At 42.3% G+C, this 14,347-nt stretch overlaps 1 protein-coding gene and 1 long non-coding RNA gene across 11 annotated transcripts in view; one reads left to right on the top strand and one right to left on the bottom strand.

Annotated features, from left to right (window-relative positions):
- Positions 1–14,219, bottom strand: part of LOC102551907 (uncharacterized) — a 50,506-nt gene extending 36,287 nt beyond the window's left edge. For 4 of the 5 annotated variants that reach the window (XR_015627821.1, XR_015627818.1, XR_015627820.1 and 1 more), the window contains exon 1: positions 14,147–14,219. This is a non-coding gene — a long non-coding RNA (uncharacterized LOC102551907). Of the gene's footprint in view, positions 1–5,973; positions 6,110–14,146 lie in introns of all 5 variants that reach the window. The other variant, XR_015627819.1, reaches the window with a different exon arrangement.
- The window catches only part of Mindy2 (MINDY lysine 48 deubiquitinase 2), a 72,913-nt gene that overhangs the window by 38,658 nt on the left and 19,908 nt on the right, over positions 1–14,347 (top strand). For 5 of the 6 annotated variants that reach the window (XR_015626789.1, XR_015626790.1, XM_087562816.1 and 2 more), the window contains 3 exon segments: positions 4,082–4,224; positions 10,175–10,348; positions 12,321–12,521. Coding sequence is in view for 4 of the 6 variants with exons in the window: in XM_087562816.1 (XP_087418942.1) it covers positions 4,082–4,224; positions 10,175–10,348; positions 12,321–12,521 (518 nt within the window). In the remaining 2 variants the exon portion in view is untranslated. 6 annotated transcript variants of the gene reach the window in all.

Raw genomic sequence — 14,347 nt, 5'->3', positions numbered from 1 at the left:
TTAGCATGCTGTTTATGTGTTCCTGAGTTTGTTTGTGTCTTTTTTTTAAAGATTTATTTATTTGGTATGTATAGTGTACTGCCTGCATGTATGTCTGCAGGCCAGAAGAGGGCACCAGATCTCATTATAGATGGTTGTGAGCCACCATGTGGTTGCTGGGAATAGAAATCAGGACCTCTGGAAGAGCAACCTGTACTCAACCTCTGAGCCATCTCTCCAGCCCACTCCTGGGTTGCTTAACCATTCCCTCTAACTTTTTGTTTCTTTCAATGTATGCTCCAGCCAAGGATTTATTAGCTGTTGTAATAGCTTCAATCTCTGTCATTTAGAATAGATCCATTTTCCTTTTCCTTCCTTTTATTTCCTGCTTTATTTTAAACTTTTATTTTATCCCTTGAGAACTTCATAATTTAGTTTTTCTTTCCATTAACTAATTTATTCATTTTACATCCTGATTACATTCCCTCCCACACACAGCTCCTCATCCCCACCCTTCCCCTTCATCTCTGAGAAGGGGGAGGTCCCCCTCTGTATCACCCCACCCTGACACCTCAAGTCATTGCAAGACTAGTCACATCCTTTCCCACTGAGGTCAGACAAAGCAGCCCAGTTAGGAGGGGAACAGGATCTATAGGCAGGCAACATAGTCAGGGACAGTCTGTGTTTCACTTGTTGGAGGACCCACATGAAGACCAACCTGCACCACTGCTACATGTGTGCAGTGGGCCCAGGTCCAACCCTTGTATGCTCTTTGGTTAGTGGTTCAGTGTCTGGAAGCCCCAGGTGCCCAGGTTAGTTGACTCTGTCATACAGTATATTTTTATCATATTTTTTCATGTTTCCCAACTCCTTCCAGATCCTTTCCTTTCCCTATCCACCCAACTCATGTTCTTCCTCTCTCACTAAAAAACAAAAACAAACAAACAGAAACAAAACATGGACTCTGATAGGTGTTAGTCAACCACTCCTGAGCTGTTGAAGTGTGGGGGATATACCCAGTATCACTCCAATTGAAGAAAACTGATCTTTCTCTCTCCCTAGAGAAATCCAGCTGATACTCAACTGGAAGCTGCACTCCTATTGACTAGCATTCATAGTGTCAGAAGGTGCTATACACACTACCAGAGAAGTAAAATAATCAGCAGTCTCACCGAGCTACAAACTCTGTGAGCGTAATAACAACCTGCCTGCAAGATATGCCTACTGGTACAAACAGTGGCATGAATGCTCTAGGAGTAACCAACTGCTGTTTGCTGGGAAGTAAGGCTTACTGCATGGGATGAAACCCTCACCTGATATTGTTAATGAGGCAGGAGCTTCACATTAGATAAGGCCCAGGGGAAAACCTACTATTACTCTGCTGTATGAACACAGCAGTAAAACAACTCCCAATGATGCATTGCTATACCCATAGATCAATGCCTCGCTCAACCCACACCAGAGAAGCTTTTTGCTATGGTAATTAACACAAAGATCTACAACTGGGCAACATTCAAAGAGAGAGAGGAAGACTTTGGAGTGCTCAGCCCTAAATAAGATGTCTTTATCATAGCCCCTCCCCCTCAGCATTCAGGGATCTATGTGGAAGAAGGGAGTGAAAAATTTTAAGAACAGAGATGATGGATGATTTTAAGGACACAGCATTGTCCAGGCACAACAGAATAGATGCACATATGAACTCAAAGAGACACAAAACCTGCAAAAGCTGAGCCTTCCCTTCCGAGCCAAGGAGGAGGCATTGGTGCAAGCTCTACCCATAGCCAAGAATCTTTATTAAAACTTGTGTGTGTGTGTGTGTGTGTGTGTGTGTGTGTGTGTGTGTGTGTGTGTGTGTGTGTTAGATCCTCTGGGGTTGGAGTTATAGACAGTTGTGTGCAATTAGATGTGAGTGCTGGGAACCAGACTTGGGTCCTTGCAAGATCAGTGTGTGCTTACCCACTGGCTCCAATCTCCAGCCACTTCTCAAATGTTTATGCGTTTATGGCACTGTTCTCTCCTACACCCAACCCCTGCTCCCCTTCTCTGCTCATCCCTCCCACTCTGCTCTATTACTATTTTTAAGAGCAGGCCAATATTTTGTAGAATAGCCCCAACTTTGATTTATCTGATTGTTCTCTTTTGAGTAGATACAGGTGATATATTTTTAGTTAGAATGCCACACAGATGGCATCCTCTGTAGGATGAGTCAGTTTATTCATTAATAGTTAGTTATATTTAAACTTGAGTGAGGTGCAATAGTCCAAATATTTTTATTGTAAAATCACTCTTTTCTCTTTGTAATTAGTAAGTAATTAATAATCTGTCCTTAGGTTTTGAAACTATATAAATAGACCTTTCTCTAAGAATTGTATACTCAATAGATTTGAAACCACTGATTTTTAACTGTATCAATTATAGTTGTAGTGATTATGGTGTTTTTATTATTCCTTTTGTAGTTATTGGCTGTTATTCTTCTGTAAGAGGCAGCTCTCTGGGCTTGGTGGTAGAATGCTTACTTAGTGTACACAAAGCCCTAGATGGGTTCTATTCTCAGCATAATAATAAAAAGTAAAAATAATTTTTTACAAAGTAAAAATAGATTTTCCTTCCTTCTCTCTCATTTAAAAAAAGTTATATCAATATAAACAGATTTAAGATGTTTTTATTAGGATTTTTTTCTTACTGTTTTCTCTTTCTTACTTGAGAGAGTCTCACTAAATAGCTCTGGCTGATCTGAAACTCACAGAGATTTATCCTCCCACCTCTGCTGCCCGAGTACTGGGATTAGAGGTACACATCACTCTGCCCCAGCAAAAGTGCAGAATTTGAAGGAATGCATGTAAGTTCACTGCTATGTACAGTGACATACAAAAATCTGTTAATTAGTTATTAAAAGTTGAACCTAGAGTAGATGTGTCTATACTGGATTAAAATTGCCATTTAAGAGACAACAAAAGAATTAGGAAATACTTTATTTTTAAATTCTTAATAAGCTTATGCCTTATGATTTCAGATGATGTGTATGTAATTCAGGTGGAATTCATAATCATTTCTGTACTAAATTGGTAATGTTTTAATACCAATAATAATTCCTCTGGTTCCAGTCATCACTTTATCATAGCCAGTTTGGTGTCCTTGAGCAAATCATCTATTTTCTGTGAGCTTTTTTCCTATTCCTGAAAAAGATGTCTTGTATTCATTTTTAACCTCATACCAACATGATGGTGGTGGCTCTGTCCCTAGTGCAGTGAACTTTTTGTATTTTCTCAAGAATGCATGTATAAATGTGGACACTGCAACCAGGCATGGTATTTTTGAGCAAACAGTGCATTCTTTAAAAGGGTACATAATAGTAAAAGCTTGAATACATTCTGCCTAACACAACATGGAGGGACTCTTATTTCCCAATGTATAAACACAAGTGTACGCTGGAAACCCCAGCCTCTCCTCCCTAACCCAGCCCTGGATAGTGTGATGTATGGGCATACTTCTCAACTCCTTTGGAGTTCCAAGTGCCCTGGCCTCCCTTGCTCAGCTACACTGGGCCTGCCAAGTCCCACCCAGTTATTTTCAGCTTCTCATTGAAGTATCTTTTAATACAACTCCACTCTGCACCACTTGATGTGCTTTCTCTGCCTCTGTGTCTCTCTGTGTCTGTATGTCTCTGTGTCTTTCTCTGTCCCTGTCTCTGTGTGTGTCTCTCTCTGTCCCCCTGTCTCTGTCTCTTCACCCTGGATGGCCTAGAACTCACTTTCTAGACCAAGCTGGCCTTGAACTCACAGAGATCGAAGGCACATATTGCCATGCCTGGACTCAGCGCTCTATAAAATGTAGAGTAACTTCCCTGTTGTCGTTTCATAGTGTCTGTGTCCCCTGTAAACAAGTTAAGTGAATACACTGGATGAAAGCAATTTCACATGGGGACACAGCAAGTGTACTTTCCCTTAGAAAGGTACAGCTCCTACCTGGGGACCATCGTGTTAACAGGAAAAGTCTTATGTTACTTGGCCTTTGTATATAGTTGGGACAAATGTAAGTAGGAAAAGTAACTTTCTGACTTTGAAATAATTCTTCCGTCTCATAGTACACATTGGTTCCGTAGGCTTTGTAGCTGAGCAGTTTCTAAACAATACAGCCACTCAACTGACGTACCATGGATTATGTGAACTGACTTCAACGGTTCAGGAAGGAGAACTCTGTGTGTTCTTTCGGAATAATCATTTTAGCACCATGACAAAATACAAGGTAGGATATAGAAAGATACTTTTTACTCTCAATCAAAGGAGTTTGACTTAGAGATGTGTTTTGATCTGCTGAAGAATAAAATTTAGCATGATATTCCTTAACCATCAAGTTGTGAGGGTAATTTTAAGTACTGCTTTAGAGTAGAGTGAATTAGCAATTGAAATGTTACCTTGATCAGCTTTTGGTTTTAAGTGAAGTCTCAACTTCTTTATCACAGGTCATTGCACTCATGCCATTACTTTTTATTTTCTTGGGGAGAAAGAGGATTTCATGGGGAAGCCCACACTGGCCTTGAAGTGAAGATTTACCTGCCTCAGTCTTTAGAACACAAGTGCTGCCTCGCCTAACTAGGTTATTTCCTACTTAGAGGAACCAAAATACCTAGAGCTAGAGCCAGGGCGGCTGTGGATGGAGGATGCTTATATTTAAGCAGTGAAGGATATTAGAAGTTAGAATTAAGATTTGCCATACGCTGGATGTGTCGGTGCTCGCTGTGATCCCAGCTCCTGAGTATGCTGAGAAGGAGGATTTTAAGTTCAAGGCTAACCTGGAATACACAGCAAGACTTCCTTCCCACCCATCACCTTCCTTCCGTCATAAATTACCTTCATAACAATGCTGGCTTTTATTACAGTTATCAATGTGTTTATGATTTTTACATATATGCACACATACATACTAGTTGTTCATTCTTTTTATTCATCTTAGATCTGTCTCTTTTTATTTTACAAGCAGCATCTAGTTCAGAAGTTTATCAACCTAGACCCCTGTGGCCAAATGCTGTTCTTGCTGTGTTGTTGAACAGCGCAGATGTTCAGCTAGCGCCTATGCCCGGAGGACAAAATGCAGTTCTTCTGTGCCAGATCCCAGCCTATATAAGTTTAATGTGTCCTCATCTGATCCCATTCTTATTTCTTCATCCTATTTGGGAAGCTCTCCTACTGCCGTCTGCCTATCCCATAATTACCCATTCTTGAAGCATCCCAAATACTAACTTACTGAAAGCTGCCTCCTTTCCACTTAAACTAGTAGTTCTCAGCCCTGACTGTATCTTACACCTATCTGGATAGCTTTTTAAAAACACCAGTGCCCAGAACTGACCACTAATGCTATTAAATCAGAGTCTCTAAACTAGACCTGAACACCAGGCTTTTTGTGGTTTGTTGTTTGGGGCTTTGCAATCTAAAGGATGAGACCTAGTGCTTTACAGCTGCTAGATAATCCTGCGTCTGTGGCTTCAAACGCTCCCAGGTGACCTTAGTGTAACTCCAAGGCCGAGGACCACTTTACTAACCTGTTACTGTCATTGAGTTTTTACTGTTTTCTGTCTTGTTGCCAATCTGCCTCCCCTGTGAATATGTGTTTATTTTCTAAATGAAAGTAACTTATGGAAGCCATAAATCACATCTTCATGTTTTTATCAATGTTTTTTAATCAATGGATGACATGGGGTCAAGATTACATGTTTGCCAATGAAAGAATATACCAAAACCATAAACAGGTGTTTGGTTTTAGAAGAGTGCATTCGACTGCCTCAGCTTCATGGTTAGATGTATGTATGCATGATCAAGAATCTAGAGTCAGGTCAGAGCGGCTGCTGTGCCATCTTGCTTTCCTTATCCTCGCCTTGAACCCACTGAAGTAGTAGCTAAGCTAAGCAGGACAGCCACAGCCACAGATACAGCAGTCATGGTTTCTCCCATTTAAGGACTTCTTTGCTACTGAGATCCTTCTGTTAAGGACACATACCACAAACTCTGAGAGCTTTTCCCAGGATTTTATCTGGAGAGACTTTTCCGAGAATGCCACACAGACACAAGCAGAAGGAATTGGGGTCTTAGAGCAATTACTCAGCATGCATGAGACCCTGGATCAATCCCCAGCGCTGCCAAGAAAAAGAATAAAATCTGAGAGTGAATCATCTAAGAGTTTAACCAGTTAATAACAAAACAACAACCAAAAGAAATAGCAAGCAGAAATACATAGCAGCCTGTGTGCAAAGGGAGTAGTGGGACCAAAAGAGAGCTGTGAGCTGCAAGTTCATGTAAGATGGATAGAAGAAGGCAAACAAACTCATGGGCCCTTAAACCAGTCTCAGCAGAGAATGAGCCTGACTTCCTTAAACCAGAGTCGCAGCAGAGAGTGAGCCTGACTTCCTTAATGACCCTGGCGTGCTTTTCTTCTTTTGGCCTAAGAGTGAGTAGGAATGAAACACTTCTGTTGGAGAACTGTTGGATGTCATTGGTAGCTAAGAACTCTCTCCTCTCCTCCCCTCTCCTCCCCTCTCCTCTCCTCCCCTCTCCTCCCCTCTCCTCCCCTCTCTTCCCCTCTCCTCCCCTCTCCTCCCCTCTCCTCCCCTCCCCTCTCCTCCCCTCTCCTCCCCTCTCCCCTCTCCTCCCCTCTCCCTTCTCTTCCCTTTCCTTCTCCCTCTTTTCCTTCTCTTCCCTTTCCTTCTCCTTCCTTTCCCTCTCCCCTTCCACTTCTCACTTCATACCAGCTAGGTTAGCACTACCACAGAACTACATACCTTCTGATGTTCTCTCTTCTATTAAAACATTATCCCCAACCAGGAAGTCTTTACTGGTCAGCTAAGTGTTCCCCATTTTAAGTGGTCGAAGAGGATGTGCCCCTATCTAGACCAAGCAGGCCTATCTATAAGGTCATGGGAACCCAGAAAATACATCCTGCCTTTTCTTCTGCTTCTAAGATTTCCTATAAAGTTTATTCTGCAGCTAAACAATCTTGCACTAGTCACGTGCCCTCCTGCCCTTGTATACCTTTAATTTGCTTTAGACTTGGAGAGTGATGTGAAGTTTAGTTAGCAAACGCTCTAAGAGATGAAGGAGGAGGAGATTATAGTGACTTGGACAAAGTGTGGTAATGGCTGTGCAATGTGGAAGAATTGTGGTGGCCCAGGAGACAGATTAGCCTGATACCGCCATTGGATTTGAAAAGTGAGTGATTTCTGGATCCTATGTAGATGGTGATGTTCCTTATTGAATCATGTAAGGCTAGCCATGCACAGTGGATCATACCTTTAATCCTAGCACTTGGGAGGCCAGGGTGGGTGAAACTCTGAGTTCAAGGCCAGCTGGCTTATATAACAAGTTCCAGGCTAGCCAGAGTTACAAGACCCTGTCCCAAAACAAACAAATAAACAAAAGAAACAGATAAGGAAAAAGAAAGAGATACAATATTAAGGGTCTGGGGTCTCAAAGGTGCTTCTGAGGTGCCCTTCAAAGTGGAAATACTCAGTAAATGCTTCCGTACTGGAACGTTGGGGGCATACAGATAGGAGTTTTAGGCTTTACAAGAAAATACAGTAATTTGGGGGGAGTTTACAGGAAAAATAAGGAATCCAAAGAGAAAACCTAAGATAGAGAATTAATGAATGCCAACTTTTAAAGGCTCAACTCAAGGAAGATGCCTTAGTAAAAAGAACTGACAAGGAAGTGGGCAGGAGGAAAGCAGAGCGTAGCATCTAGGAAGCTAAGAGAGAAGAGAGAAGAACCCTGGGGACAGACAGAAGAGGAGGGGACAGGAGTGGCCTCAAAAGAATCTGAGTTACTTAAGAATGGTGGGAATGAAGAAGGGCAGGCAACTCCTAGAATGTTTTGCTGAGGGCTGGAGAGATGCTTCAGTTAAGAGCACTGGCTGTACTTCCAGAGGACCTGAATTTGAACCCAGGTTACTTGACTACACACACACACACACACACACACACACACACACACACACACACACACACACTCTTAAAAGAAATGAACATTTTTTAAAAGCTTGTTTTTTAATATAATGGTTTGCCAAAAAAAAGAGATATTGGACATAAGGGTGATGGCTCATCGCTGTGGGGGTTTAGGGATGCAGGTGTGGAACCAAGGGTGGTGTCTTTCATGTTTCCACTTATGTTTTGTTTTATAAGGCAATTTTACCATGTAGCTTTGACTGTCCAGGAACTCACTGTGTAGACTAAGTCGGCCTGGAACTCATAGAGATTTGCCTGCCTCCTAAATGGGATTACACTTCGCCTCAGAATTTCTGCCTTGTTAGTTACCCTCAAAATCCAGGACCCAAATGGTGCTCCTACCTCAGGTTCCTTTGCCCCACAGGCACACGCCACTGCACCTGCATCTGGCTCTTGTTTTGTTTGTTATTCATTACTGGGAGGTGGACAGAGTTTGTGTGAGCACTCAGGCAAAGCCACTTGTGTGCCATGGTACACTTGTGGAGGCCAGGGGACAACTTGGGCAAATGAGTTCTCTCTACCATATGGGTTCAGGGATCAGATACAGTTAGTCTTTACCTGTGAAGCGATCCCACTGCCCCCTTCCCATTTTTTTACTTTTTAATGTGAGAAACTTGATTATCTTAAAACATTGGCAGACTATAGAGAAACATCTGGACTGAAGAGTCCAGCGATAGTATATTTCCAGATAAAGATCAACCTGTGATTGAGTGAGTGCTTGCTGGATTGATTGATTGATTTGATTGTTTTTTTAGACAGGAGCTCAATATTTAGCTCTGATTATCCTGGAACTCACAGAGATCTACCTGCCTCTGTTGGGATTAAAGGTGTGCACCACTATGCCCCACCAACCTGTGATTTTTAAAGGAATCTGTGCATTATAAGGAGGAAAAAAAATAAGCTGTGAGGTTTGCTTTTTGCTTCCCTTTCCTGATAGAGATTGGAAGTGAGAAGTGATGTTCTGGGTGATGCTTAAGTTGGTGAGAGACAGGTGTGTGGCTTGGGGAGTAGCAGAGCAAGAACCTTACCCAGCAGGTTCCACAGGCCCCGGTTCACTCACTAGCACTGCGACATAAGCAAGAGGAATAGGAGTCTGTTAATTCTGTTCACAGTTTGACAAAGAGAGACAGCTTCTTCCCCACAGAATGCCGCATGTAAGTGAAAATCCATTTAGTTATTTTAAAAGTGACTTTTGAATGAGAAATTGTCACTTTGTTTTAAAGGCAATAAAGGGGAAGAAGCTGGCCTAGTGGTCCACACTTTAATCACAACACTGGAGAGGGAGAGGCAGGCTGATCTCTCAGTTCAAAGCCAACTGTTCTATATAGTGAGTTCTAGGACAGCCAGAGCTGCACAGTGAGATGCTGGGGGGGGGGGGGGTGCAGACGGGGATGTAGGAGTAGGAAAGTGACTCTACAGGCAAAGGTTGTCTTTATCCTTAAATAGGGGCAAAGGGATGCACAGCTGAGCTGACCTGAGTGGTATTCTGGTATACACTGTGTTGTTGACTAAACTGATTAATCAACACAGGGGATGGGGCGTTTAAAAAAACAAACGGGACTAGAGATGCCACAGCTTAAGAACATGCGCTGCTCTTGCAGAGAACCTGAGTTCAGTTTCCTACACCCAGGCAGCTCTCAGCAGGCTGTAGCTCCAGCTTCAGACGATATGACACATTTCTGGCCCCTTGGGGCACTGCACATGTGCCACAGCCCCCCCCCCCACAGAGAGAGAGACAGAGACAGAGACAGAGACAGAGACAGAGACAGAGACACCCATACTTTTAGGGGTTGTTGTTCTTGTTTTTTTTTAAAGGAGCAAAATGGTACAGAGAAAGGGAAAGGCTGGCTTGGGTTAGATTAGTCATATCAGCTGTTTGGTTTGTCTTTGTCTTCTTAAACAAAACCAGACACAGTAGTATCTTTTGTATCTTTATATTTTGTGAAGTGAGATTGCAAACCCCAGAGCTGTTTTTCAGCAGGTCAAAAGCTCCTTATCTCATCTCATGTCACTTTGCTGTCCAACTACAGACAACCAGGTGACTTTGAGCAGAGAAGTTATCTGCTTCATCTTTCATTGGGTTGCAAGATGTAGTTAGAATAATTACTGTACTTCAAGCATATAGATTTAAAATGTTTCTTAAATATAATGTTGGCTACTTTGGGAGAATTTAACACTCCTTTTTCTTTTGTTATTCTTATTAAGGGTCAACTGTATTTGTTGGTAACAGACCAGGGCTTTCTTACTGAAGAAAAAATTGTCTGGGAAAGCCTCCACAATGTAGATGGCGATGGAAATTTCTGTGACTCAGAATTCCGTCTTCGGCCTCCTTCAGATCCTGAGACTGTATACAAAGGTCAACAAGACCAAATAGATCAAGTAAGTTGTCCCCCCCTCCCCCACTGTATCACATTGTCTAACGTGTTCTCTCCCTCCCTCCCTCCCTCCAACCTTCCCTCTCTTTCTTCCTTCTTCCACTCCCACATGGTTTCATTTTACAGCCTTGGCTGGTCTAGAACTTGCTGTGTAGACCAGAATCCCTTGAACTGAGAGTTCTTCCTGCCTCTGCCTCCCAAATCCTGGCACTAAAGACTTATGTCACCATTGCCTGGCTAAAGTGCACACTCTTCATTGAAGCAATGTGATGTTCCCAGCTGCTTGGGAGATGTCACTGAGCTCACAAGTTGGAACCACTCTGAGCAATATAACATAGCAAGATCCAGTCTCAACAAGGAAAACTCAAATTCTTTTCAAGTGTCATTTTATCTAAAGACATATTTATTTATTATATATAAGTACACGATAGCTGTCTTCAGACACACCAGAAGAGAGCATCAGACCCCATTGCAAATGGTTGTGAGCCACCATGTGGTTTCTGGGAATTGAACTCAGGACCTCTGGAAGAGCAGTCAGTGCTCTTAACCACTGAGCCATCTCCCCAGCCTGTCACTTTATCTAAAACTTTTGATTCATTCATTTATTTACCTGTGAGTTTTCCACACATTTCCTAAATAGAAAAGTGATAATTCTATATGAACATCAGTTATAAACTATGATTCAGAAGGTGCTTTATGTTGAACTGTGAGGGTCATAGTGAGGACTTTGAATTTCTAATTACGGAAGAACAATTATAGTAAATGTTAACTATGGAAACTGCATGAGCTACACTGTTTTTGAATGTGGAGAATGCGTAGCAAAGAAACAGACATAAGCAGAAACTAGTGCTCCATTGTTTGTGTGCTTATTTAGATTGTCTGTGAGTGGCTATGTGTGCCACAGGGCACATGGAAGTCAGAGGACAGTGTGTAGATCAGTCCTTTTCCACCAACCAGACAGGAATTTAACTCTGGTCATCAGGCTTGGCAATAAGAGTTCACACACACACACACACACACACACACACACACACACACATACATACACACACACACACAAACACACACATACATACACACATACACACACATACATACATACACACATACACACGCTCACACACACATACATACACATACACACATGCACACACACACACAAGGACCTCCCTGAAAAATGAGTAACTACATAATAAAGTAAAATGAAAAGAAGAACTATCCTTAGAGCTGGGCGAGGTGGTGTACAGCTGTAATCCCAGCCCTCGTGAGGCCAGCCTGAGGTACTTAGTAAGACCTTGCCTCAGAACAGAACAAAACGTTTTGGAGGGCAGGGAGAGAAAGATGAGTAAATAATCGTATGACGTTCTTGAAATGTTTTAAAGACAAACACCAGCTAGAAAGTAAGAGATAAAATAGCTGTAGAGGGTGTGGATGTGTTGAGTCTGTGTGCGGATGTGGAAAGTACGAGATGCTGTAAATCCCAGCAATCACGGCTGTTACTGTGATTTCAGCCTTCAGCTTTGGCTTTTCTATCTTGGCTGTGTTTTCCATACTCTTGTGTTTCTTTTTAAACCAGAACCTTTTTTTCAATACTTTTCTTGAACGCCTTACTTTGGACTCCAGAAAAGAGCCCCAAATCTATGTAGAAAATGGCAGTTGAAGCAAATGCGCAGCTCTGCAGAAAAGTCCCTAGAAGCAGAGCTTTTAGAAAATCTGTGCAGTGTGGCTGGGCAGCTCACACCTCAGTCCCAGCACTCAAGAGGCAGAGGCAGGTGAATCTCTAAGTTCCAGGCCAGCCTGGTCTACAGAACAATTTCCAGGACAGCCAGGGCTACACAGAGAAACCCTGTTTCCAAAAACAAAACACCCTCCCCCAACCCCAAGAGAGCCGCCCTTAGAGCTCCTTGCGGGTGTCTGTCTTCACTCTGGCTGGTTCCTGGTCCTCTCAAAGTTGAAGCTGTGATTGAACTCCTCAGGACTACCTTATGGCACTGTCACTGCAACAAGAACAGCAGAGCCAAGACATCAACTGGGAGCAAATCCCAGAAGGAATCAGTGACTTGGAGTTGGCAAAGAAACTCCAGGAAGAGGAGGACCGACGGGCCTCTCAGTACTACCAGGAGCAGGAGCAGGCTCAGGCTGCTGTGGCCACCACCACCCCTTCCACGCAGGCCCAGGTAAAACCAAGCTCTGCGGATCTCCAACATGACAGTCACTTCAGCAGTGAAGGAGTATCTGTTTGGGTGAAGCAGTTGTATGTCAGCCCTGGCGTCTCAGCTGTGTTAGCATGGCAGCACCCACGGGTTGGGGGTTGTTGTTGTTGTTTTCATTTGTTTTTAGGTTTATTTTATGTGTATAGTGTTTTGCTTGCATGTGTATCTGTGCACCTTGTCTGTGCCCTATGCCTACTGAAGTCAGAGAGGACATTTGATCCCAGAAACTGGAGTTTTGTGCAGTTGTGAACCACCATGTGGGTGCTAGGAATCGAACCCAGGTCCTTTTAACTGCTGAGCTGTCTCTCTAGCCCTACCCATGGAACTTTTGTACACTGTTCTAAGGTTTTTGCTATCTAACATATTTCTGATTTCATGAAAATGCTTTTTTTGAGAGGTTCTGATAAGATTATTGAGTCTTTTTTCTAAAGTTACTGAGAGCTACAAATATAAACCAGGTTCCTTTGAGTTAAAGGCAGGCTGAGGTTTTGCTGAAAAGAGTACAACTTTTGGAGCCAGAAAGATACAAGCTCATAGTTCATGCTGGTTCTGTCTTCCTATTGCAAACACCTGGTCACGGTCCTGTCTCTCGTGGCCCCTCTCGCTATCAGTAAATCAGAAGACTTCATCCTGAGGCTTCTTTAGACTGGCATTTGGCTCAATTACCAATATGTATTCAGCACCAGGTAGCATCTTTCTTCTTGTAAGGTTTCTTGTTCATATTTTAAGCAGTAAAATATGACTGTCACACAAGTTCTACAAACAAAATCTCATTTCGTGAATTAAAAAAAGTATCCCTTTCTTTTATGCTAACCTACACCATGCCAGAACCTTTCTCTTTGACATGGGTACACAAGAAAACAAGATGCCTTTTAGGATCTCATGAAACCATGTACAGAATTCACCATTAAAGGGGTGGGGTGATGGTTCAGCAGATAGGAATGTTTGCTGTGCAAACATGAAGACCTGAGTTCAATCCCAAGTATTCATGTAAAAGGCCAGATACAACTGTGCACCTATAACTGGTGGGCAGACAGGAAGCTCAGCAGCTTGATGGTCACCAGCCTAGCTCCAGATTCTGTGAGAGGATATAAGGCTGAGAGTGACAGATGCCACCAGATGTACACCCTAGTCTTCCTTTCTCACCACATTCACGTGTATGCACACAGACTTTCTCCCTCTCTTTCTCCATTAAAATTCATGTAAAACTCCTGCCTTTAGATCAAGTACTAACTACTCAAGCTTAGCAGATGATTCCTGCTTTGTTTAAGTCAGCTTTTCATTTTGTTCAAGTTCATAAAACACATTATTTTATATTTTCACTTCTCAGGATTCTTGTTTTATTGTATTTAAGAGCCTGTTTATTATGGTAATTAATGAAATTCTGAAGAAATATAGTTTACCAAAATTGTCATCTTAACATAAATATTTAAACTAGAAGCTTAAATAATTATAGATAATTATATTTTTGAATAATGGATAGATTAATTTATTTATACATTAATTATTTTTATATGAGTATCTTGGATATTTATTTCTCTCACACCCAACAGAAGCAACTTAGAGAAGAAAGGTTTGTTGTGACTTACGGTAGAGGGTGCAGTTCATCATGGTCATGAAGACATGGCTGATGGAGGTAGGAGTTAGTAGCACAGAATTTCCATCCTTTCTATCAGGAAGCAGCAGTAACCAAGGCAGGAGGACACACCCTGCCACACCCCTCACGCACCACCTTTTTATGAACCAGCTAGGCCTTCTCCTCTAAGATACCCAAACCTCCCAGGGCAACA

This window comes from Rattus norvegicus, chromosome 8, assembly GCF_021556685.1.
Source record: "Rattus norvegicus strain SHRSP/BbbUtx chromosome 8, alternate assembly SHRSP_T2T, whole genome shotgun sequence".
In the NCBI taxonomy this organism is placed as follows: Eukaryota; Metazoa; Chordata; class Mammalia; order Rodentia; family Muridae; genus Rattus; species Rattus norvegicus.
Note: the sequence above shows the minus strand (reverse complement) of the source record. Positions and strands in the feature narration are given on the sequence as shown.